This window comes from Chanodichthys erythropterus, chromosome 23 (genome assembly GCF_024489055.1).
Source record: "Chanodichthys erythropterus isolate Z2021 chromosome 23, ASM2448905v1, whole genome shotgun sequence".
NCBI classification, from domain to species: domain Eukaryota; kingdom Metazoa; phylum Chordata; class Actinopteri; order Cypriniformes; family Xenocyprididae; genus Chanodichthys; species Chanodichthys erythropterus.
In genome coordinates this window covers 11,638,286-11,665,435 of record NC_090243.1, presented here as the reverse complement: position 1 = coordinate 11,665,435, position 27,150 = coordinate 11,638,286, and the positions used below count along the sequence as shown (strand labels likewise).

Below are 27,150 nucleotides of genomic sequence, written 5' to 3'. Positions count from 1 at the left end.
TGCAACCTGTGTGAGTGGCAGTGGAGGTTGTCACTTGGTAAGGGTTTTGAGAATCCTGATGACGTGTGTGTGTGTGTGTGTGTATGAAGAAATGATTATGCTCAGGTGGCTTGATGATCATTTTCAATTTTCAGAAAAAAGAAAAGAGGAAATACCAATCCATTACAGCAGACACACACACTGCAAACCTATCCTCACACTCTCACCCGTGATGTGCTGCCGTCAGGATCCTCATCGAGAAAAATCAGCTGAGAGACTGAGATCTCACACACACACTACACAAAACAAGCCCTACAATGATCTCCCTCGCATGACTGAGCATAAATAAGATATAAAAAAGAAGACAAAGGTATTTCTGTTAATATAAGATGAACATTCTTATATATCAGTATATTAAGTGGCCCAAAAATATTTGGACACTTGTCACACTAAAAAATGCCAATGCATTAATAAAAAATATAAAAACAAGTGGCATCTGCCAAAAAATGTATGCTTTTTCAGAACTAACTAGATTTTCTAAACAAATTTTTAATTTGAAATGGAATAACTATCCTTTTGTCAAATGTTTGACTTATAAAATGTTTGAGCTATACTTCTTCCCACTTAGTTTGATAAATAAATTGTATTTTATGATGCAAAAAAAATAAAAAAAATAATGATAAATAAAATTAAAGACATTGCATGCATTAAGCGTGACTTCAGTATCCAAATATTTTTTTGTCTTCATTTTAAACAATATTTTATTTAATTTGAAATTAAATAACTGTCCTTTTTTTGAAGTGTTTGACTTGTAAAGTGTTTGTGCTATATCTTTAAATTAAACAAGTGCTACTTTGATTAATATAAAATAAATAATATTTTGTTTATGATATAAAAAAAGACATTTATACATTAAGCATGACTTAAGTGTTGAAATACTTTTTGGGGTCATTGTATCAGACTGTGTGGTCCCTATTAATACTCTTATTATTACTCCAAAATATGAGAGAGTTTACAGTATGATAAAAATACATATAAATATTATATTATTATTTTGTTCCAGTATATTTGTACAGTATGCAGATGTTGGTCATTATATATATGGATGTATTTGTATGTAGTTTAATATGGTTATATTACCATAAGTAAGGACGTAGAGGGGTTTGCCGTTAGTGTCCATGGTGGTCAGGCAGGGCGCTTTGGGTGAGATGGTCCCCCAACGTTGCAGTGCAGCTTCCAAAGATGGTGGCCAATTAGTGACCACTCCCAGTGGTTCCCCTCGAATAGCGACCATCTGAGCGCCCTCCGGCCGTGGCTGGTTGGGGTCAGGCTGCTGAACTGAATGATAGAAGATGGAAGGGGCAAAACATGGCCATTTAGGAGGCAAAAAAATCATTCGTATTTTAGCAAAATTGGTTTAATGAACAGTGAATCCTTGAGTTCATTTGAATCATCACTCATCACTGGTGTTTCTGTCAAGACATATTTAATTAAATGCTGATGTTCATTACAATGTTTTCAGTTAGCTGACTTGCTGTAGGTGATTTGGTTGATTGATTCAATACAACCGATTCAAAAGAACGCTTTGTTTACGAATCAGGCATCATTATGTGTATGTGTTTGTTTATAAGAATAGCTAAGAAAAACTCTGAAACTGTGATGATGACGAGTCAAACACTCACCTTCTAGGAGCTCTTCAAAATCATCAACAAAAAACTCTCGAAGTGGAGGTCGTCTGGGCTGCTTTAGTGTGTTCACAAGTTGCTGGATTTTAGCTGAAACACGACTGCTAACAGGGACTCCTATGACGAGGATTCAACCAAACAAACAAAAAAAACCAAAACAAATATTATCACTCATACATAAACCAATGTCCTGAATCTGCCTGAACGAGCCTATAGACACACACACAGGGCTGTCTGGGTTTAAACGACTGGCCGTAAACAGATTAGATGGATGGCCAAATGTGCACAATGAAGATGTTTCAACTCCCCGTTGTTGTGTTTACTTCTGTATCAAACACCTCAATTTCCATCTTACCCCTAACAAATCAATTTTACAAACATTGATTAATGCCTCTGACAGATGCAGTCAAATCCGGCCTTCAGGGGCGTCCCCAAGAGATCACATTAAAGCGTATTAATATAAGAGTGGGATCAATGCCCTCAATCACAGCTTCATAAATGAGGATCAAGCAGAGCAGATATCACAGACTGTGTGATATATATACATACACAGCATATATTTATAATGTACATGGATTAGACATTAATCAGTTTTTCATGTAATAGTTATTTTATTGTATTTCAGCTTTATTTCAATTACCAAAAATCACTTCATAAAAAATGAAGGTGAACATAATGCTTTAAGTATCATGAACTAACAATAAACAATACTTTTACAGTATTTATACCAACTACCACCACTGTGTCCTTAACCCAAGGTTGCTGCAGAGGGACTATATGAACGTTGCTCTGTATAAAACCATCTGCCAAAATAAATAAGTCTAGGGTGGAAGAGAAACTCTAGATGGGTTGTCAAAATGATTGAGGAAAATGGCTCATATAAATCTTTCAAAGCTCATTGTAATTTTTGAAATGAAAACGTCATTACTGTCTCTAAAACATCACTTCTTTTCTTTCACACACATTATTGTGCCCTCACCGTCTCCGGTCTCCATGAGTTCGGCGTTGCCATATTTGGGTGTGGTCCGGGGTACGGTGGACACCTGTGGCCTCTCCACCTGAACAGGATGTTCGGAGGTGTAGGTGGTGACGTCCGGAGGGGCTGAGTGATTCTCTGGGTTTGGGAATGTGAGAAGGAACCAAAATGCAGGATGAGAAACTCCAGCTTAAGCTGTGTTGGAGCATGTAAAGGATTACAATATACATTTACCAGAAAATGACCAACTTGAACTAGTTATAAACCAGCTGATAACTGGTTTGTTGCAGCTAATGACCAACTTTGATCAGCTTTAAAGGTGATCAAACATCCAAATAAACATATAAACAAATGAGAGTTTTTTGTGCCATCAAACGTTTTTTTACAAGATGTAATATAAGTCTAAGGTGTCCCCTGAATGTGTCTGTGAAGTTTCAGCTCAAAATACCCCATAGATTAGAATTGCGCCGATTCAGGCTGCTGCCCCTTTAAATGCTCACGCTCCCTGCCCACGGAGCTTGCGCTTGCCTTTAACAGCTAATATAACCCTCAAAATGGATCTTTACCAAGTGTTCATCATGCAGCATGTCTAATCACGTAAGTATGGTATTTATTTGGATGTTTACATTTGATTCTGAATGAGTTTGAGGCTGTGCTCTGTGGCTTAAGCTAACATTACACACTGTTGGAGAGATTTATAAAGAATGAAGTTGTGTTTATGCATTATACAGACTGCAAGTGTTTAATAAAGAAAATAACGATGGCTCTTGTCTCCGTGAATACAGTAAGAAACGATGGTAACTTTAACCACATTTAACAGTACATTAGCAACATGCTAACGAAACATTTAGAAAGACAGTTTACAAATATCACTAAAAATATCATGTTATCATGGATTATGTCAGTTATTATTGCTCCATCTGCCATTTTTCGCTATTGTTCTTGCCTTCTTACCTAGTCTGATTATTTAGCAGTGCACATCCAGACGTCCTGCCCTTGTCTAATGCTTTGAACATGAGCTGGCATATGCAAATATTGGGGGCGTACACCCCGACTGTTACATAACAGTTTGTGTTTAGTTGAGATTCGCCTGTTCTTCAGAGTTCTTTTAAACAAATGAGATTTATATAGGAAGGAGGAAACAATGGAGTTTGAGACTCATTGTATGTCTGAACTCTTGTTATTTAACTATGGCAATATAAATTCAATTTTTAATTCTAGGGCACCTTTAAACCAACTATCATGTTGGTATCACCTATCACCACCTTTAAACCAGTTGGAAACAGAATTTTTTGCAGCTATCAACCAATGTATAGCTGTTAGAAGTTGTTCATTGGCTGATCAATCGATATTATTCATTGAATAACCAATTCAATTACCAACTTGAACCACCTAAACCAGCTGGCAACTGTTTTTTTTGTTTTGCTTTTGTTTTTGTTGACCAACTTGGGCCAGCTTTAAACCAACTATCATGTTCCAAAAATTTATATCTGGTTCAAGTTGGTCATTAGCTGATCAATCTATATTATACAGCATATTGACGATCCAATGACCAACTTGAACCACCTTTACCAGTTGGAAATTTATTTTTTGCAACTATTGACCAACTTGGACCAGCTTTCAACAAGTTATCATTTTCTAAAAATTAATAGCTGGTTGAAGTTGGCCATTGGCTGATCAATCTATAATATACATCAAATAACCAATCCAATGATCAGCCTGAACCACCTATAAACCAGCTTGCAACTGTTTTTTGCAGCTAATGATCAACTTGGGCCATTTTTAAACCAACTATCATGTTCCAAAAAAAAAACAAACATTTGAACTAGATTTTCTAGCAGGATTTCAGTCCTACCTGGCTTTGATAAAGAGCCCTGACACACTTGGCACATTGTTTACGGTTAAAAGGAAGAGGGTGGGAGGCAGACAGGAAGTGATTTTGAGGAAAACATGCACATGTCTCAGAGAAAGAGACGGATGGAACGCAAGAGACACAGAGGAGAGCTTTTTCATTCTTTCCTTAATTACAGTCCCTTTTACTTCCACTCGGTGAGTCCGCTGGGCATCTCTCTCACCATTCACCCTCACTCTCAGATCATAAATTCTCAGCTGTCTGCGGCCTCTTTCTCATTCCGCTCAGCTCGCTCCTGAAACGTCTCTTTCACATTCGGTGCCCTTGACTGCCACATATTACCATTATGATATTCCTACAGAGTTTGTGTGGCCTAACATTGAGTAAATAAATGTCATTTTCCTGTTTTGAGCGATTTCAAATGGCAGAAGTCAGTGGGTGAGCCTTTCGCTAAAAGCTCATAAAGTGTCACAAGTTTCCTTCCATTTCATCCCGCGCTCCAATCGAGCTGCTCAGAGAGAAATAACCGGCCGTGTGTAATTTCGACACCGGGAATGAGGAGAATGCCAATGAGGCAGCACTATTTTCCCTCCACCATAAAACACCAAAATGGCCCTAACAGAAACGTCCACTATGATCAAGGACGACACAGTCCAAGGCTTTTAGCTGCTTAGCTTCAGTTCAGCATAGATGATTTTCAAATTCAATATAATAAAACTTCATGCAGACCTTGAGTACGTATCTGACTGATATGATACATTAATATCAAAACTAGATAGAGTGGTGTATTTCAGTGCATTACTTTACACAGTAGAGAAACACAGTTAATTTTTAGCTATATTTCATAAATCATTTTGTTTCTGACTCATAAAAAATATACATAAAGTACTATCACGTATAAATATAAATTGAAGTACAAGTCTTAAATCTGGTAGAGATAAGTCAACAGAATGAACGTGATTAAGCGAGATGCCTCCTGTCTGAGGAACTGTGCCAAGCACAGAAGAGGATTGTGATGGAGGATGTGACTAAGGAAGGGCACGACCCCTGGACCGGGCTTCCACCCACCATCAGTACTAAGTGCCTCGACTCCTACTTCTCTCTCTTCTCCAGGAGGGCTGAGTAAAAATATTGATGTGACTACCAGTGCAGCTCAATTCACGACTGAATGATCCTTATGAGCCTGTTCTTTTAAAAGTGTGATTTTTGAATGATTTTTTGAGTCGATTCCTTTTAGCGAATCAGTAGCATACAACATTAACAGTGTAAATGACTCTGGTGAGCTGGTCCTTTTTACTGAATCAAAAACATACAACATAACATGTAGCTCAATTTCCGAATTAATGACTCTTGTCAGCCAGTTCAGCAAAACAATAACATACAATATTACCAGTGTAGTCTCATTCTTGAACTCTTGACTCTTACAGTTGTATAAGCCGGTTCTTTTAGTGCCTCAAAATCATTCAGTGTGACGTGCAGCTCGATTCATAAACAAATTAATCTTATGAGCAGAGTTGTTTTTAGCTTATTAAAAACATACAGCATGACATTTGTATTTTGATTCTCAAATGAATGACTCTTATGAGCCTGTTCTTTTTAGCGATTCAGAAACATACACTGAGACCAGTGCAGTCTTAATCATGAACAATTGACTCTTATGAGCTGGTTCTTTTTTTGTGAATCAAAAACATACATGATGTGTAGCTCAATTCTCAAATGAATGACTCTAATAAGTAGGTTGTTTTTAGCGAATCAAAACATACAGTGTCAAAAGTGTAACCTGATTCATGAACAGATTACTTTTTATTGAATCAAAAATGATTCACTGATGCTTGAACAAACAACTGTTATGAGCTGGTTGTTTTAATTTGAAACAACAACATACAATCCTGACTCAGAAACAAATTATTTTATGAGCCGGTTCTTTTTTAGTGAATCAAACACATACAGTAGAGCGCAATCAGCATAGTTCGGTTCATGAAGAAAATACTCATATGAGCCTCTTCATTTTAATGAATCAATAACATACAGCATGACCGGTAGAGCCCGATTCCTGCAACAAATAATTCCTATGAGCCGGTTCTTTTAAAGAATAAGATAAGACTTTATTCCACCTATAAGAATATGTAAGCAAAATGAATATCATAATTGAAATACACCCAACTGAATTGGAATCGAATCAAATCGGAATCAGAATCAAATTGAGCTTTGTGAATCTGAATCAAATTGAAATTGGGAAATCGATCTCCAGACCTAATCTCCAGACTTCCTCCCTGCCTCATATTCGACCTTCCTGCCTTGTATTCCACCTCATCTCCTGCTTCATCACTGGCCTCCCTGCCTCGTCTCCTGCCTCTATCATCAGTGATGAGTGTACGAGAAAACACCCAGCAGCTAGAGCCCTTGCGTAACAGGCTGAAAATAACCCACATCTAAACTCTCTCCCTCTCTCTCTCTTCACTCCACCACCCTGCTCTTCAGTGACACGGACACTAATGTGGTGGAAAAGGAGTTTCCTCAAAGCCCAGAGGTGCTTGCAGGAGAACAAATAAAAATGACGTCCTGTGTCACGTGAGGGAACCTGCTGGCAAATCTGCGTCACTGAGACTAGACAACCCCAGACAAACAGAACCTTTCTAGTCTGGAGGGATGCATGAGAATGAATAATCAATTTTCATTCATCATTACATTAAAATGAGAACAGTTTTGGTTTAAGTACTGTTCAAAAAAATTTGGTACACTTTTTTTATATAGCATATAATAAATGATGGAAGCAATTTATCAAAACACCAATATAAACTACCGTTGAAAAGTTAGGGGTCAGTAAGATGTTTTTGAAAGAAGTCTCTTATATTCAACAAGGCTGACTTTATTTGATCAAAAATAGTTAAACAGTTATTGTGAAATATTATAATATAAAATAACTGTTTTCTTTTTTAATATATTTGAAAACGTCATGGCAAAGCTGAATTTCCACCAGCCATTTCTCCAGTCTTCAGTGTTACATGATCTTTCTGAAATCATTTTAATATGCTCTGTGTCAACAATGATACTTTTTTCCAGGATTTTTTAATGGCTATAAAGTTCAAAAGAACAGCATTTATTTGAAATACAATTTTTTGTAACATTATACACACACATTGTTGAATAAAAAAGTATTAATTTCTTTAATAAAAAAATCTTACTGACCCCAAACTTTTGAATGGTGTATATGACATAAACATGTGCCTGTGTTTCAATGAGGAAATGATTTCAGTGGTTAAAAAACATCTCAAATGTCAATGCAAATAACATTTAGGGAAATAATCATGCATATTTAACAGATAAACACACAGGTAGTGAGAGGTAGCACAAAACACTGACATTTAAAGCAATTGTGCACACAAAAAAGATAACTCTGATATAATTTACTCAACGCCATGTTGTTCCAAATCTGTTCTTCCGTGGAATATAAAAGAAGATATTACACAGAATGTCTCAGCTGCTCTTTTTTATGCAGTGTAAGTGAATAGTGACAATAGGTGACAAGCATGAATAGTCTGTTTCTCAAACAGTTATCATATGGCTTCAGAAGACTTGGAAAATTATGTCCAAGTTCTAAGAACTAGATTTATTACGATTGTATAGTGCTTTTTTGTGGTAGCCTCCGGTCACCATTCACTTTCAGTGTATGGAATAAGGTAGCGTGAACTTAAAAATGTTGTTTTCCACGGAAGAAAGAAAGTCATACATGTTCAGAAAGTTTGAAGGGATGAGCAAATTATGACAAAATTTTCAATTTTGGGTGAACTATTCCTTGAAACACACAAGGTCGGGAATGAACAACAACAATTAGCAAATAGAGACAAAGAATGGACATCTAAAAGCAGACTGGAAGCTTGAAAAAACAGCATTTCACACTTCATAATAAAAAAAAACTATAAATATTTAGTAAACACACAAGGTACACAGTCACTACTACTCACAGATAGACCATATTTCAAATTCAACAGCACAAACAAAGTCTCATAACTGTTCTAAGAGAATTATGCTCACTTAATCATACATACACAGCAGAATTGACGTTCAGACACATCAGGTCATAAAATTCACAGCACGCAACTCCAAACACAAACACACCGAGGGGCCTGTCGTCCCCCAGACTCCAGAGAAAACCACATGGAGGACACAAAGACTGTCTGGATGGTCGGATGATTGGGGGAAGTTCATGATGTAAGTGTGTGTGTGTGTGCGGCATCAGTATACTGACCCTCCGACTCCAAGGGTGGCGGCCAGAGAAGATCTGATCCGAACTCACAGGAGCGCCGCAGCGAGTTTCCGTTCTCTGCTACGCCAAGCATAGTTTTCCTTTTCAACGAGAGGTGAGCGATCGGCCCTGGATGGGGAAGGGAGGAAGGGGGAGAACCAGAACCTTGAGAGCCGTCCACTTCCTCACTGACCGCAGGCATGGATGGGCAGGAGGGACGGGGACTGATGAGCCGAGCATGGACAGTGCCATGTTCCCAACAGAGTACCGAGGACTCTGGATATCTTGCATGGAGGGGGGGTGGGGGGTGGGGGGGGGGACGGAGGAGGTGGGAATGGTTGAGCATTCCTACAGGAGCACCCACACTGCCATGTTTCTCCCAATGGTACGTGACAAATATGGGAAAACGGGACAAAAGCAAAAACCTAGGAAGCACTTGCAGAACTTTGTTCTTGGTCCAGTGTTTAAAAATGTCCCAGAGAGACATTAAGTATCCTTTCCGTGTTCCTAAATATGCACTAACAATGTTCTGAGAGCTCCGAACACGACCGAGTCTCTTGAGGTTGGTTGTCTGCTTTTAGATGGTACCACAACATTATCATGTAGGAGGACAAAAAGGAAGAGAGAGAGAGAGAGAATCGAAAGGCTCTTTTACACGATGACCACAAATTCCCAGTTTATTTTCAAGATGGCAGAGTGGAGGCGGCAAGGAAATCTTGCCAAGATTTTATGTGTCATTGACCAATCAGAAGATTTTATGTGTCAGTATTCTCCAACCAATCAAACTGCATTTAGTTTTAGTGTTTTTAGTCACTTTCAGAATTGATGTGTCTAAAATCGCTCCTTGCTGCCCACACAATGTGAATGAGTAAAAGAATGAGTGATTTTAGATACGGCAAATGTCTGCCCACCAATCACATTTATTTCTATTCATGGTTAGCTTATTTTATAGCCCATTTTATTTTGTTTCCTGCTCAACAAACACTGCCTACATTGGTGCGTTGGTCTCCAGGCCTGGTCAAGTTGGTTTGATTAGTTGGTTTTAAAGAGGTTTTGGGCATTTTCAGCAGGTGAGACTAGCTAAACCAGCTAAGACCAGCTTAGCCAGGCTGACAGACAAAGAAAGATAACTGTAAATAGTGTTGTCAAAAGTACCGAATTCCAAGTACCAAGTACCAAGTACCAGTACCAAGTTGGAAATGTGATGCTTTGAGCACTGTTGAAGGGATTCGTAAACACCTCTGATTGGCCATTGTGTTCACATGCTCATCAGATATGTCTGTGATTGGCTACAATGATCAACGCTTTAAAAACATGTTGTAAACAGACATCAATGACGCTCTTCACAGAGCGCTTTTACAGAGCGTTTGAAAGCCCGGGCCTCCTGTACATTGATCGCTGTAGCCAATCACAGACATATCTGATGAGCGTTTGAACACAATGGCCAATCAGAGGTGTTTACGAACTTTTGACAACACTAACTGTCACTATGTTTTAATAATCTCTTAATTCTATGAGAATAGTGTCCACATCACAACTATAAAGATAAAGACACAAAGGAATGATACCGTTGGAATCACTTTCAGAAAGATTTTTTTCCAGATGGTAAATGATTAAATTGACAGCCAATTAGAATCCAGTTGTTTAAAGCGACAGACAAGATAACTTGAGTGCCCGCTTATAACAAACAAAACATTATTATCTGTTCGTGTGGATGCCAATGAAGTTACAGTTATCTTTATAGTTATCGTTCTTGGTGTGAACAGCCCTAAACCTGCTATAACCAGCAATAAAAAACATGGTAGTTTTTTAACATGGTAGTTTAATTATCTATATCTTATATGAAACACTGAAAATAATATTTACAGCAATCACTTCATTCAGTTTTTGCTTACTAACACTGAGCTAAAGCAGTAGCAATTGCCACCTCTTATGTGCATGGTAAAAAACACAAAACTTGTTGCCTATTGTGCACCGTGTAAAATGCCTTTAAGAAGAAACAAAATGGAGAGGGTGGAAAGAAATGAAGATAGAGTGATTTGAAATACAGAACAGGGAGGAAAGTTGATACAGGAAAGGGAAATTGAGATAGAACGCTGAGTACCAAATCGTGAGGGGAAATAAAAAGATGAAGGGAGAGAGGTAACAGGACAGTGTGAAAGAGATGAGTTCCCTTCTTCAGACATTAAACTGCTCCACAGGGCACTCCTACATATCATCATAGCTCTATTAAGACACCAGAGTTCATCACTTAGCCACAGTCTACAACTTTAAGCCCTCTGGATACAGAGGGTTCGTGAGGTTTTTGAAAATGAGGCGTCTTTCTTTCTCTGGGCTCTGAGTGGAGGAGGGGAAAGTGGCAACAAAACTCTTTCCTCTTTCTGCTACGTTCTTTCTTTACATTTAAAATCAGCTGGATGGATAGATTTAACATCTGCTGTTCAGCACAGGCTAGTCAGGGCTTCTTTAAACAGACAAAACGGGGAAGTGTAACTGGCATTTTGTTGACTGAATTGTCACCTCAGGACTCAACAATAAGGATCTTTTTCTGCTGGTCCAGTCAGGCCACTAGATTTGTACTTTTGTTGTAGCCCACAACAACAACAATATTTTATATATATATATATATATATATATATATATATATATATATATATATATATATATATATATATATATATATATATATATATATATATATATATATATATATATATATATATAATATATATATAAATGAATATATATAAATGAATATATATATATATATATATATATATATATATATATATATATATATATATATATATATACTTATATATAAATGAAAAAAAAATATATATATATATATAAATAAATATATAAAATAATAAATTATATTATGAAAAATATTTAATAAATAAATAGCAAATATTACAATAATATTACAATATTACAATAGTAAATATTAAAACAAATAATAATAATAATTATGCAGGCTTTTAAATTTGTCAGAAATATATTTTTATTAAATGTTAATTTAAAAAAAGAAAAAGAAAATTCTACAAAAAATTTAGGGCAGGATATAAATGTATCCATAAGGAATTGATTGGGTCATGAAAAGATAAAAATTAAAACAATATTTTGAACGTATATTTTTAGCAACGGGCTTTTATATGGGCCAGAAAGTAATATATTTATTTGTTATGAAATGTCTAAAAGTCTAAAGAAATGTCTAAAAGTCTAAAGAAAACATTTAAAATAAATATAAATTTGCATAAAAACATTTTTTTTTAAGTTCTTTAAATTGTTTTATAATGATTAATTATGTTTTATTTAGAAATGTAATTATTTATAATAGTACATCATTGATAATAGCTTAGAATTTATAAATTATACCTGTAACTCCATAACAGCTATAAACTCAACACACTTTTGCAGGTAAAATAGCTTACAGTGATTTACGATTAGACCAATTCTGATACTGCAAGACTATCATAAATCATTTGCACAATTAAGAGACATACTTGGTGACATAAATCATCAGAATTCACAAAGACATGTAAATTAGCACTTAAAATGTTTATGTCAGCAAGCCATAAAAACACAAACAAGTGATCAACAAATTTAAAACTGTGGTCATTGTGATAGTCTTGTTCTCTGCTCCAAAATGCTCTTAAATTGGCTGTGGACCATCCTTACTGTTGAGCCATGCAGACAAAGATTAATGATTATTTACCGATTGAACAGTTAAACCTCTCGACAGACAATTTCAGAGGCAATTACCACCGAATCACATCAATGACAGCAAGCGTGGTCCAACGACAGCACAGATATACAATAAGAAGCAAAAGAAATTGCGGACAACACACATAGGCGAGGGAGGCAGGGTTTAGAAGCATGGCAGGAATTGTGGGAGTGACTGGCTGAGGGATAGATGTGGAAGGCGGGTTTGCTGAGGGGGGGGGGGGGTTGTTACCTGATTTGCCGACATGTGCTTGAGCCAGGACGTCAGCCAGGCGCCCTGCCGCTCCGCTGCCCCCACTCTGCGTTGATGACGAGGAGGAGGAGGTGGTGGAACCCTGGTGGATGGCCCGGCTGATCCAGTGCTCCATGCTGACGCTGCCCTGGCTGGAGGTGGGGGTACCCTCACCCTGGCCGCCCTCCTCCTCCGAGCCGGACGAGGTGTCTGTCAGGGGGGGCAGAGAGGAGAGGGGGGAGAGGCCTAGTGAGAGTCACTCAGACCCACTCAACACTCAGCCCAGAAAGTGGACAAGTGCAATTAAAGTCAACATGAAAAGGGATTCGCAACCCATTGGATAGATTTTAGAATGAAAAAAATAGACAAATTGTACAAAAATTTTATCCATAAGGAATGGATTGGGTAATGAAATATTACAAATAATTATAATAATTTATAAATGTTTTTAAAATATATATATTTTAGCAACAGTTTTTTATGTGTGTCAAAGTAATATATTTCTTTTTTTATTAAATGCATACATTCTATGGGTGTGACGAGACACAAGATTGAGTCCACGAGAACGAGACAAGATTTTTTACACAGTATTTTTAAGAAAATCCTCAATGACGAAATACATGACTAGAAAAATAGTCTTACAGTGCATTTGAAATGTTTTAATTAATCATCTTGTAATGGATGTCATTTCAGTTCTACTTTCTGAGTATGAATTGTCATATGCATTAAAAGACAACAATAGTCAAGCACTGTAAAAGGTTTTGCCACTCAACTGACTGGCTTCTCTCCTGTCTCCTGCATGAGTCTTTTCAGACCTTAGAACTGTACATGATTTATGAGCTTCTTTTGACCTCCTAACTGAACTCCTTTCCACAAATTGATCATATAAATAAAATCAGTATAAATAAAAATGAATAACAGTTTTGTCTCAGTCTTATTAAGTGCAAACAATAAGTGTCACCATAATCAAAGTACTCTCTCAATATTCAAAGTGCAAATAGAGAGCAAATTTTTCTTCATTATGATACAGAGCTGAGAGATGGTTACAACTACACAGCCCAGCCTAAGATATCTCTCAGATGCATGTATCAGAGAGCCACTTTAAATATGCAGGGTATTGAAATCGCATTTGAATGTGTGCTCGCGTTTTACTTTCGCTTTCGATTTCGCAAACACTCGTACTCTGTGAACAGGGAGCGGCGGTGCTGAGCACGCAGTCTACAAGAAAAGACATTAGTCAGGCGCTTAGGCTCGGTTGTGCGACGAATCCTCCGCCATGGTCTCATCAGTCATCTTGTCACTTACTCTCGAAACACGTGATTAGTGAACTCTGATTCCCACTGCACTACGTACGACTCTGCAGCTAGTGTTGGATGAGCTGGATGGGATTGAAGTGACTATTATCCAACTGAATTAAATGGTTTTTATATCTATGAAAAGCAAAACGACAGTGGAGGCAAAATGTGAATCTAGCAGTGGCATATTCTATTTCACCCTTACGCTCCGTCATTGCGATATCACGAGACAGCTTTTCACCTATACAAGAAATCTCGTCACATTTTAATCTTGCGAGATCTCGTCACACCCCTAATACATTCACATAAAAATACATAAATATGTTATTAAATTATATTAAATTGTTTACAATTACCAATTTAATATAACAAAGAAGTCTATGCAATTTCTTCACTAATATAGTAAAACAAATGTCCCCAAAAATCAAAATCATTTTTTGATCCCCATGAGGAAAACATCTTATAAATCATACTTGATGTTTTTAGAAAATGTAAAAAATGCAGTTTTCTGTTAGAGGATAGAATAAAATATACAGTTCATACAGTATAAAAATCATTATGTCTATGGAATGTCCCCATAAAACATGAAATCCCAACATGTTTGTGTGTATTGCATTAGTAATATTTAGGTATAATAATAACTGAAAATTATAACTAATTTTCTGGAAACTTTTCTGGAAAATAATATAGCTCACACTTATGTGTGATTTTCAACCCATTGAGACTATCACAAATCATTCTCGTAATTTCCAATCAGTAAGTTAATTACATTATGAAAAGTGGGCGTTCAACAATTGAGCATTTGAGAAAGGCTGCACTTCATACAGAAGTATCTTAAAACAATATTGCAATTTGGCTATTAATTATTGCTATTTTCCCTGCCTACACAGCCTAAATGACATTAGCAGAAAAAGTTGTTTCAGAAGTGGAGAAAAATAGCCCATTGACTTTCACTGTATGAAAAATAAAATTATTTTTCCAAATATCTTCTTTTGAGTTTCACAGAAGAAATAATGGCATACAGGTCCGTAACAACATAAATGTGAATAAATGATGACAGAATCCTCATTTTTGGGTGAACTATCTTTTTAATAAAGTAAGAATCCATTTATTTTTGATTTCATGTTGACTTTAAACGAATGATGATTTAGAATCAGGTGTGAAGCTCACCTGGGGGGGTGTAGGCATCCATAGACGTCTGTACCACTAGAGATCTGCGTTTGGAAGGCATGGGAACGGCCATTTTCCTCTCCTTGTGTTTGGCTAGTGCTGCCTGTACTGCTTCTGTGTGGACATCTGAGGATAAAAAAAAGAGAAATGAAATGAAGTGAATCTATATTAACTGGCTGCTGACCTCCAAGCTGGTGTTTACAGTGACGTGGATGAGATGAGTCTCACTGGCTGATGGTCGTGAGAGTGTGTGACGAGAGCCAAGCCACCACCTCCAGCCCTTCTGTGATCTTGCAATAGTGACTCATCACAGTACGTGTGTGTGTGTGTGTGTGTCTGTGTGAGATGGTTGACTGTACGTTGTACCCACGGCTGAACTCCTCATGCTGGCAGAGTCACGGCTTCTAATAATCCAAGCTGTTATTTGGACTCTCTAATGAGATACAGAACAACATATTCCATCAACACACTGACTGTGTTTACACGTACAAGAATATTCCGATGCGAATTTGGTCATATTCTGATTTAATTACAAATGCAGTTAAAGGGAACTAGAAAAGAATGTGTATGTTCATTAAATATGCTGATTACATGTAAACTACAATATCACAATGGCAGCGGAAACTCTTTTTGGGAATAAAGACAAATCAGAATATGTAGCTTAATAGAGGAAACGCTGTGCATGTAAACGTAGTCAATGGGTTGCATTGCTCTAACTGAATGGCTAGAACTGATCTTTACAGGAAGTGATGCAATGATGCCATTTTTCTTTTCTAATAGACAACTTGAAACTGAATTTTCAAAACAAAAAACTTCCAAAATGTTTCCGCATGAGACAGAATGACTTGATTTGATCCATAGGTATCTGATTGGAGCTGTTTTTTTTTTGTTTTTTTCAACTGTAAGGCCTTAGTGTGCTATCAGCAGAAGAGGACAGTAGATTCAGAGGCCAAGAAGGTGCATTGGTGAATTATACACTATAAGAACAGGGACATTTATTAAGAAAGTAAATATTAAATAGGGTCAATTTTGATTCCATGTTGTCTTTAAAGTTAGACAATGGCCTGGTAAGTGCTGTGTATGTATCCAAATAAACAAAAACTAAATGCCAAAAACTCTGGGCAGCTACAAGATTTCCCATCATTCCAGTGACATTATCATTGAGGGATCACTCATTGCACTGCTGGAATAAACCCCAGGCTGCCGTCCTGCCGCGGACTCACCTGACCGGTAACGTTCATCACGGGTGCCAGAGGAGCGTCTACGGTGGTATCGTGAAGCGGAGGAGGGCGCCATGGGCGGCCGGCGCTCGTGTGCCATGGATGCCTCTAGCCCTAAATGACAGAGAGAGCAAGAGAGGGACAATTACACGTCTCAGCCAGAGACTCATTTATTACATATCCACCACATTGATCTCTTTCTGTAACACTCTCTCTTATATACAGGCTAAGAGAGTCCCTGATTTGATCATGTTTTAATCAGCGTCTTGTTTCAATTTCTCATTGACAACTTACTATCTTGTCTCATTCGAAGTTCAGTGTAGTTTTTCTTTCTGACATGTTGTCAGCCTTTTTTCTGTACCTCTCACCCCTACGGACCCAAATGTTTATTGGTATCTGATACAGAAGCGACTGAGATGCACAATATATTGCCATTGGCCAATATTAGAGATTTATTTATTATTAGAAAGAGATAATAGATAACTATGGAAGCTTGTTTCTGCCACATAATAAAAAAAATATAAAGGATAATTGCAACTTTTTATCTCGCAGTTCTGACTCTTTTCCTCAGAATTGCATGATATAAGGTCACAATTGCGAGTTGAAGTCAGAATAGTGAGATATAAAGTTGAAATTGCATGTTATAAAGTCAGAATTGCGTAATATAAAGTCACAATTGCATGTTATTAAGCCAAAATTGTGAGATATAAACTGGCAATTCCGACTTTTTCTCAGAATTGTGTTTATATCTTGCAATTCTGAATTTTCTTGCAATTCTGAATTGCGATTCTTTCTCAGAATTGTGAGATAAACTCGCAATTTTGAGTTTTAAAGTCCAATTCTGAGAGAAACAAAGACTGACTTTATCAGAATTGCGAGTTTATTTCTCACAATTCTGACTTTATAATTCGCAATTGAGGAAAAAAAACATCCCAAACAATTATTTAACTTTTCTAATATACAGTACTAGGAATATTAATTTACATAAATTCCCATAATTGATTGTAGTTTAAATGAACTGTAACCTCTTAAATCTGAAGTTGGAGGGATTTGCTGACATAAAAGGTCTGAAATAGTAGAATACAACAAGCATATTTGTTACATTTAGAGACCAAACTACACCAAGCATTTATATGAAAAACTCTGCAGACACACATGTAAACAGTTTAAATATGATACTTTTGCACCATGTTTTTGTTTGTAACTTTGTAAAACATTAGTAATCACATATCTTTAATTAGAGCAGGTGGTCTCAAATGAGCCCAAGATCACAATGCTGCTTGGTTAAAGCTATAGGACTTCCGGGATTCAATCACATTGTGATCATGACGCAATGTTTTCCAACGCCATTTTAAAATTCAACCAATAGAAACTGGATCTCGGTGTGGTGGGTAGGTATAGCGGGTAGAGATGGTGTGTATTGACCAATCGGATGCTTGGATTGGTTTGATTGCTTAGATTGACAGGTCTTGATTTTCCATGCGCCATAAAATAGGAGCACAACAGATGAAACAGCACTGGAAGATCATCACTCATCAACCAGGATTTTAATACTTGTTATTTATTCTATTTACTTTTATTGTGGCAAAGTAGTTAAACCTTGGTTAATTATGTTTAGACATAAATGGCTAGCCTACCTAATCCATTGCATGGCTTGAAGATGATAATAAATTTAGAATACGTAACTACAGCATGCTCGCTTCAATTTTCCTTGTGTGTCTGCTGCACGTGTTTTGTGCATGAGCCGCACGAACTTCATAATTACTCACTGTAATGATGGCCTTGCTAAATGGACGAATCAATAAGCTTTATTGATTAAATTATTATCGAAAATTAATCGATCATTGATTAATCATTAGCATCCCTATACAGAACATTATAATGTTTTGTCAAAGATATTGTTAGGAGATGTAAAATTCTAAACAAAAAACAAAACAAAATACAAACTCAAGCAAAAACTGAGAAATCAAAAAAAAGCACAAAAAATACATATCAATTATCTGTAGTTATTGAAGGAGATATCTTATTTTATCCAATTTATTTTATTTAACTTAAACAGTACATTCTTTTTCAATGCCAAGATAAAAAGAGCTAAACAGTTCAGTTAACCTTTCTACTCTACATTGTAATGCTTTGAAGCTTTATTTCACCTGTGTGGAAGTGCGAAATAAAAAAAATAAAAAAAATAAAATGTAAAAAATGCAAGCCATTAAAAAAAACTAAATTTAAACAATTGTAGACCTATGTAACTTATTTAAATTTATTTGAAATAGAACTTTTTTTAATTCTAAAAAGAGTTTTTGTTTATTTGTTTTTGTTTTTATTTTATGAATGGCATTCTGCAGAAATCTGATTTCTGCTGAGCCATTTATAGACAATCCAGATTTGCCAAAATGTCTATGCCAATGCAGCCCTAATTCAGAACAGATAAAATATTTAATTCCAGGCACACACATCAGCGAATAGTCCACAATGACTCATATATCAGTGGCTCTTGTGATGAGCCAGCTCTATTCTGTTCTGTTGTTCTTTGTTGTCTTGGATTCTGAGCGGAGAGCTTAGCACCACTCTGCTCCTCCTGGCAGATTTTAGGACACGTGAGACGGCCCAGGTTGCGCTCGGCACACCAGCCAAGAGCTCTGCGTGCAGGCCGGAGAAATCAATTTTGGCCCCGTGCTGCCATAGCCGAAGACATCAGCCGGTGGATTTATTCATTCAATAAGGCAGAAGGTGAGACAGCAGGTTAAGTCAGAATCATACACCAGCTCATGCAGCAGAGGATGTGATTTTCTGACTCAAGTACAATGAACACACTGTCTTCCTCCTACTAAAAAGCCAAGGGTAACAGTCACCGATCAATACTGATTGGGTTAATGTCTAAGTACGCCTGTCATTCAGTCGAAGGCAGCAGCGGAAACAATCTCTCCTCTGTGCTAGTAACCTGATGCTCTTAAAAACTAGGAGACACACACACAATCAGGCTGGGCACTGAGGGAGGTGTCACTATGCCACGTTCCCTTGCTCCACTACATAAAGGACTGATCGTTAAAGTAGTTCATGCCGTCACGGGACTGTTAAATAACACGAGTTCCTGCAGGAAAGGAGGCGTCGCGTTGAGTCTGGCGCATGCCGCTCTTCATGCCACGTACATGCTTTGTGCCCGAGCATGATGTCATGTATTTTTTTCGCCGGGAGCCAGACTGGGAATATGCGGGCTGCCTGTTGCTATGGCAACAGAAGCCTTGCTAATCAACAATGCAGCCAGACAAGCCGAGCACAAATCAGAGACCTTCAAAACTTACATAAATTCTTAGTAAACTTTAAAAGCAGCACTACCTTTGTAAGTAGGTCTGGGTGATATAGCTAAAATATAATATCTTAATTTTTTTCAGCCATTTGAAAATATATATCTTGATATTTATGCATTTGCCTGCAAATTGCTTTCAAAAAGGTGACTTTAAAGTGGTCCTTGATTATGATTTCACTTTTTTTCTAACTTTACTTAGTGTGTAATGTTGCTGTTTGAGCATAAACAACATCTGAAAAGTTGCGATGCTCAAAGCTCAATGCAAAGAGAGAGATTTTCTTTTAGAGAAATTGCATTTTAAGGACTACAACAAATGGCTGGTAGGGACTACAACAAGCTCCTTCCCAGGTTTGTGACATCACAAACCCCAAAATTTACATAAATTCCGCCCCCGAGAACATGCAACAAAGGGGTGAGGCCATGTTGGGCTGCTTTAGAGAAGAGGAAGAGTTGTTGTAGTAGAGTGTTGTTACCATACTGTCATTTTACGCCAGACTGCTTCACAAATGAGGGTCAATGATTTGCACAAAAGATTAACATGATGACACATGCTAGTCGATGAGTTGAATCAACTCCACAGCAACAACATAAAGTTATCCACTAACCATTTAGAAATGTCCAGTTTCATTCTAAAAGTTGTTACTTCTTCCTAAGTCTCTCCATCAGTGTCTGACTCCCGTTTGAACAATGTAAGGCTGAACACCGCTACTGAAAATCGTCATTTTGGCTGCGTGAGATTCTCCAGCTTTGTTGTTGTTGAGCAACTGAAGCGTGAACTGTTAAAGCTCCGCCCTCTTCTGAAAAAGGGGCCCAGGTGCAGCAGCTCATTTGCATTTAAACTAACACACACAAAAACGGCAAATTTGCCCAAATAGGGTCAAATTTGACAAGCTATAATAAATGATCTGTGAGGTATTTTGAGCTGAAACTTCAAAGACACATCCTGGGGACACCTGAGACTTAGGGTGTCTCTCAATCAGTTCCCTAGCTCCCGAGCTCGTGAATCAGTATATCGTGTACACGAATTCGGGCACTGGTAAGGACAGTAAAAGGTGCTGGTTCACTACACATTGGGACACTTATGACTCTATTTCCGGCGACGTGACAACATTCTCATTGTACAACATCACTATTGGTATTTATGAACAATAACAGAGCTGATAATTTCTGACATTACTTGTAATGTTATTTAAACTACATTATGATTAATTATTTGCTTGTTACTTATACGTGCAACATTTCAGCCATGAATAAATTATAAGTGTTAGCTAGATTATGTTCATTACCTGTCTAGCGATGTATGTTTATGCTGAAATATAATAAAATAACGGTTTGTATTTTTAAAAACATCTATCGCGTATCGTTATGTGTGGTGAGTTGGCTCACGTGATTCAAGTTTCGCGCTTCAGAACTTCCGTTAAGGGAGCATAGTGAGCATCGATGCTCCCTGGTTTTCACGGTGCATTGTGGGACTTTTCAGGGAGCAAACGTTTCAGTGCCCTGGAAGGATTCTGCGAATGAGACAGCCCTTAAAATGGCTGACTCCCTGGTCAGTGCCCTGACTACTGAACTAGGGAGCTGATTGAGACACAGGGTTATATTACATCTTGTAATTAAAGGGGCATTATAGTTCCCCTTTAAAATATCAATTAAAAAAAGTTAAAAATACATTTTCCGCACTTTAACAATGAACATAATATATGCACAAAATGTAATTTTTTTTACATGCAATGATGTAAAAATAATTAAAGCAGTATTTATTTGTATATATTTTTACAGAAACACTTTAAAACAAAAAATGCCACACAAAGAGTTCATTTTTGAGAGATGTAGCAAACGAATTTTGAATTGATTTGAGCTGATTCATGGAACACACTCATACTCGTAAGTCACAAAACAAGGAGAGACTGTGAAACTAGTTTAAATATATTGCGAATACTGTCTGGGATAACTGTAATAGAGAATAAATCGTCTCATTGATGGAAAAAAGCAGTTCTTCTTAAAACGTTCTTCAACGCCAAGCAATTACTTTACCTAGCTCTTCCTTTTAATGATTGAGGCGCACTTTTAAAGACTAATGCCATCAGAAGCTGGAGACACTGCGTTTTATCAGTAGTCTAAATGCAAAGTATTTATTTAAGTGCACTTAAACAGGTGACTAGGCTGATCAACTGAGGAACCATGTATTGAAAAGCAACACTGAACATTTGATTTCTTTTCCAGTAATATTCATAAGAGGAGGTTGTTTCAGTTCAATGAAAAGAGAGGAAAAAAGTTCTAAGCACCTTTTATGAAGCTCTTGAGAAGAGCTTAAAGGAGCCTCTTAATTCTGGTGCCTACAGTCACTTATCAGCTCATTTTAAAGCAGCACTGAAGAACAAGCGGGCAAATAGACTGATTAAGTCTGGGGCTGGACCGGGTTATGGATGGCCTCGCTTTCCAAATAAGATTTTCACAGGAGTAAAAAGACTAAATAGAGTCGGGGAACTTCAGACATTGAGGCTAAATTTACACTTTCAACGATTCTGATTTTTTTTTTTTTTTTTTTCACCTTTATCATCTGGCAAAAACTGAATCTTCTTCCAATTTTTCCACATTTGATTTGGGCCACTTTCAAATATGTTTCTAAATCGGATTTCTGATCATATGACCTACATTTAAAAAAAATCATATTATTACTTAGGGTTAGAGGTGTGAACAAACCTCTAACTTTAAGTGCTACAGACATGAATGATACTTCAAATCATACAAGTTCTTTAAGAAATCAATTATCATTTTGTCAGATGATAAAATGGGCAATTAAATCCCATATGCCTGTATTAAAGTTGAAACCCGATCCATATGTAGGTGTGCTAACCACTCTGAATACCTTACCAACTGCATAGTGATGCCACTAGGATGCCCTACAAAAGTCATTTCTTGTTTATGTACGACAGAACGACTGTGAAATCCATCTGTTGAGATCTTAAGGCTTAGAATATTAGACCACAGGAAACAGATTCCCATTGCAGGTTTTTGGGATCAGTTTAAATGAGAGAAAGAAAGGCAAGCCCATCTGCTGTAGAAAAGCTGGTTCAGTCAGCTGTTTAAACCCGTGCAAATGCAAGTCTGTGGGTACAAACGCATTCTGTGACCCTCTAAATGTGAGGTGAGAGTTGTGGCTCTTACCTGGAGGCTGTGGCAGATATGCTCCGAGCAGTTTTGACCTCTTCTTTTCATATCCTTTCTGAGTGATGTCTCCTGCAAGAGAAAGGGAGCGTCACAAAATGTGCAAAGAGCATTCATAAATGTAAAAAACAAACAAATCACAATTGTCTCTTTGCTTAAACAGATTATAACACTAAACTAGCACTAAACCAACACCACAACTCCTCTTTCATTCAGGGTATCCACTTTTTATTTTTTTTAATGGTTAGGTAAGGTGTTTATGGGCAGATCTTTGAGGAAACCATCCGGATGGTGTGGGTGAAAGAGAGCACATCCTGCAATGATTAATGTAACAAGGTTTTGTGACTTGTCACAAAGCATTAGGCGACTGGGCCGTCACATTTGCGTGGAAATTAAGAAAAGATCTGGTGCATAACGAGAGAGCGACGGAAACTCGGCAAGTGACAGAATAACTAAATGCGAGAGCAACCATGAATCAATAGTTCCGTTACAAAACCGTTGTCTACATACAGCTGCTTTTTAAGTTAGGATAAAAAAAGAAAATGACTTATTTCAGACTTTAACTCTGAAAAGCACACAAATTGCACTCATGTGCAGCACACACAAATGAAGTTTGATGTTAGCATGGTCCTATGCTTACAATGCAAAACTAAGCATTTATTTGAAATAGAAATATATTGTACAATCTAAGGCCTGGTTTCACAGACAAGGCTTAGATAAAGCCAGGATTAGGCCTTAGTTAAATTAGGGCATTTAAGAAGCTTATATAATCGTGCCTTAGGAAAATACATTACTGGTGTGCATTTTGAGACAAAACAATGGCACTGATATTGCACTGTCAGTGCAAGTTGCTTTCAGTTAAAACAACTCAAACATGCATTTTAGGCTTAAGCCTCGTCTGTGAAATCAGAGGTAAAAGTTTTAACTGTCACTTTTAATCAAGTTTATGCATTCTTGCCGAATAAAAATTATTCAGTTCTTTCAAAAAAAAAAAAAAAAAAAAAATCTTACTGACAGACCTTATTGACTGAGCAATGCATTCCAGGATTCTCAATGAAGGATATGCAAACTCGTTTTTGAAATATAATAAGGCCAAAGATATTTTAAAGGTGCAATGTGTAAATTTTATTAGGATGTATTGACAGAAACGCAATATAATATACATAACTAGGTTTTCAGTGGTGTATAAAGACCTTACATAATGAACCATTATGTTTTTATTACCTTAGAATGAGCCATTTCTAACTACATACACCGCGAGTCCCCTTACTGCTCTACAGAGTGCGTTTGCTTGACTAGCTACTCTCTGCCGTCTCAGATGACAACATTTTTGTCCTGTGTTGGCCACCGTAGCTTCTCTATATTGCAATTCACAACCTCACCGGTAGATGTCACTAAAATGTACACTGCACCTTTAAATGCGACCTATAATGCCCCTTTTACAAGACATAATATAAGTCTCTGGTGTCCCCAGAATGTGTCTGTGAAGTTTCTCAAAATACCCCACAGTATTATATTATAAGTTACCCATAAGTATTATAGCTTGTCAAATTTGCCCCTATTTCAGTGTGTCCCTTTAAATGCAAATGAGTTGCTGCTCCCGGCCCACTTTCCAAAAGAGGGCGGAGCTTTAACAGCTTGCGCTTCAGTTGCTCAACAACAGCAAAGCTGGAGAATCTCACGCAGCCAAAATGACGATTGTCAGTAGCGGTGTTCAGCCTTACATTGTTCATACCGGAGTCAGACACTGATGGAGAGACTCAGGAAGAAGTTACAACTTTTAGAATGCAACTGGACGTTTCTGAATGGATAGTGGATAACTTTATGTAGTTACTGTAGAGTTGATTCAACTCATCGACTAGCATGTGCCGTCATGTTAATCTTTTGTGCAAATCATTGACCCCCGTTTGTGAAGCAATCTGGCATAAAATGACAGTATGGTAACAACACTCTACTACAACAACTCTTCCTCTTCTCTAAAGCAGCCCAACATGGCCTCACCCCCTTTGTTGCGTGTTCTCGGGGCAGAGTTTATGTAAATTTTAGAGTTAGTGATGTCACAAACTCGGGAAGAAGCTCATTGTAGTCCCTTCCAGTCGTTTGTTGTGGTCCTTAAACAGCAAATTCTTTAAAATTCTTTGAACTTTAAAGGGATAGTTCACCCAAAAATGAAAATGTGATGTTTATCTGCTTACCCCCAGCGCATCCAAGATGTAGGTGTCTTTGTTTCTTCAGTAGAACACAAATGATGATTTTTAACTGCAACCGCTGCCGTCTGTCAGTGGTATAATGCAAGTCAGCGGGAACTTGGACTATAAGAGTCAATAAAACTTGCTTAGACAAATCCAAATTAAACCCTGCGGCTCGTGACGACACAATGATGTCTTAAGACATGAAACGATCGGTTTGTGTGAGAAACCGAACACTATTTATATCACTTTTTACCACCACTATGTCCAACTGCATTCATCACTCGATTCGTTTGGTCTGATCGCGCTCTGACAGCGGCAGTGATGTCTCGCGCATATACTTCAATGAGAGCGAGACATCACTGCCGTTGTCAGAGCGCGATCAGACCAAACAAATCGAGTGATGAATGCCGTTGGACATAGTGGTGTATTAGAGGTAAAAAATTATATAAATACTGTTCGGTTTCTCGCACAAACCGATCGTTTCGTGTCTTAGTACATCAATATGTCGTCACGAGCTGAAGGGTTTAATTTGGACTTGTCTAAGCAAGTTTTATTTACTGTTATTGTAGAAGTTCCCATCCACTAGCATTATTTGACTGACAGACAGCAACGGTTGGAGTTAAAAATCATAATTTGTGTTCTACTGAAGAAACAAAGACACCTACATCTTGGATGCCCTGGGGGTAAGCAGATAAACATCAAATTTTCATTTTTGGGTGAACTACCCCTTTAAGCATCATAACTTTGCAGATGTTTATGCTCAAATAGCAACATTACACACTAACTAAAGTTAAAAATGTGAAATCATAATCAACCACCCCTTTAATAGGCAACATCATGCTGCCTACCTTTTGGAACCACTTTCAGAAGATGATGCCTTAACATACAGTCCAGGTAGGCAGCTTCAGTATGTTTTAGAATCAAAGTTAATCTCGTCCTCCTCACCCATGATTCCACATGAATCAACAAAATGATGTTCCCACACACTCTACAATGAAGTGATCTAGTGACCAACCACTGTTTGGATCCTTGGAAGGACAGGAAAAAGTGACAGTGAAGGCTGTTTTTCCCTAATGACCTCTTTAACAGCCCAATAAAAATGGCTGGGAGGCTAAAGGCTTGATGAGGAGGAGGATGAAGCGGGCTTTGGGATGAAAGAGAACACAGAAGAAGAAAATGAAAAGGTTTTTTTTTAAACAGAGACTGGATGATTCATTTCTTCACACCCACTTGCCGCCAATCAAACCGCCTTATGTGGTGGTTTCTGCTCAGGAGATTCATAGCATTGCCTGTCCTTATCTCGCTTACTTATTCTTTGCTTCGCACACACACAAGCTCTCTCTCTCTCTCTCATCGTCTAATTCTCTCCTTGTCCTTCCCTGAGGGACGAGTCCCTTATAAATTTTGACACCTCTGCCTAAGTCTGTAACCATTAAAAGCAAGAAAAACGAGAGTGCAGCAGCCTCCGTCGTGAAGAGAGTGGAAACGAGGGCGGCAGGAATGACAGGCGGCTACCGGACAGTTATCCTCCAGGTGTGTGACACGCCGCTGTTTAATCTGCTGGGGGTGTGACGTTGGCTACATATTTCACGTTCTTGGCAGCTGCCAACCGAAAACATGTCGTACGAAACAAAGAGCAGCTGTCAGACTTGTTGCATATGCTGCCATCTCATATTTTCTGAAAAATTAAACAGATGTACAAACAAAATCAAGAGTTGTATGGTAGATAATATTTTGCTCATTAGTGGCGCTTTCAAAAGCAACTACTATTAGTATTGCCCAAACCCACAGTTGAGGATTAGAACAAACCTCAATCCTAAGAATTTAACTTCGGTGCATAACTCACCCCGGTTCAATTGTGCTACGACATGCTTCTGATGTGTTAGAGGAACTTTTAGTTGTTCTCCATAAGCAATATGATCTGCAGAAAGAGTGGTATGTACTTCAATGTTTCTGCTGACAGATTTATATGACATCGGATTCCTGTGAGTAACATCACACACCTTCAAAGACAACAAGCATCTCACATAGTTCAAGACGACAGGAAGCGGCCAAGAACAACCACACTGTAGATCGACAAGCACTGCGGGTCTAAATAATGT

At 37.6% G+C, this 27,150-nt stretch overlaps 1 protein-coding gene across 13 annotated transcripts in view; it reads right to left on the bottom strand.

The window, feature by feature from the left end:
- dip2ca (disco-interacting protein 2 homolog Ca) overlaps window positions 1-27,150 on the bottom strand; it is a 116,853-nt gene that overhangs the window by 38,057 nt on the left and 51,646 nt on the right. For 8 of the 13 annotated variants that reach the window (XR_010893742.1, XR_010893741.1, XR_010893744.1 and 5 more), the window contains exons 2-9: window positions 22,857-22,928; window positions 16,385-16,495; window positions 15,162-15,287; window positions 12,697-12,942; window positions 8,742-8,867; window positions 2,644-2,778; window positions 1,662-1,781; window positions 1,120-1,317 (exon numbers count right to left, since the gene is read on the bottom strand). Coding sequence is in view for 9 of the 13 variants with exons in the window: in XM_067377427.1 (XP_067233528.1) it covers window positions 1,120-1,317; window positions 1,662-1,781; window positions 2,644-2,778; window positions 8,742-8,867; window positions 12,697-12,942; window positions 15,162-15,287; window positions 16,385-16,495; window positions 22,857-22,928 (1,134 nt within the window). In the remaining 4 variants the exon portion in view is untranslated. The remainder of the gene's footprint in view (window positions 1-1,119; window positions 1,318-1,661; window positions 1,782-2,643; window positions 2,779-8,741; window positions 8,868-12,696; window positions 12,943-15,161; window positions 15,288-16,384; window positions 16,496-22,856; window positions 22,929-27,150) is intronic. The other 5 variants (XM_067377430.1, XM_067377436.1, XM_067377433.1 and 2 more) reach the window with 2 other exon arrangements.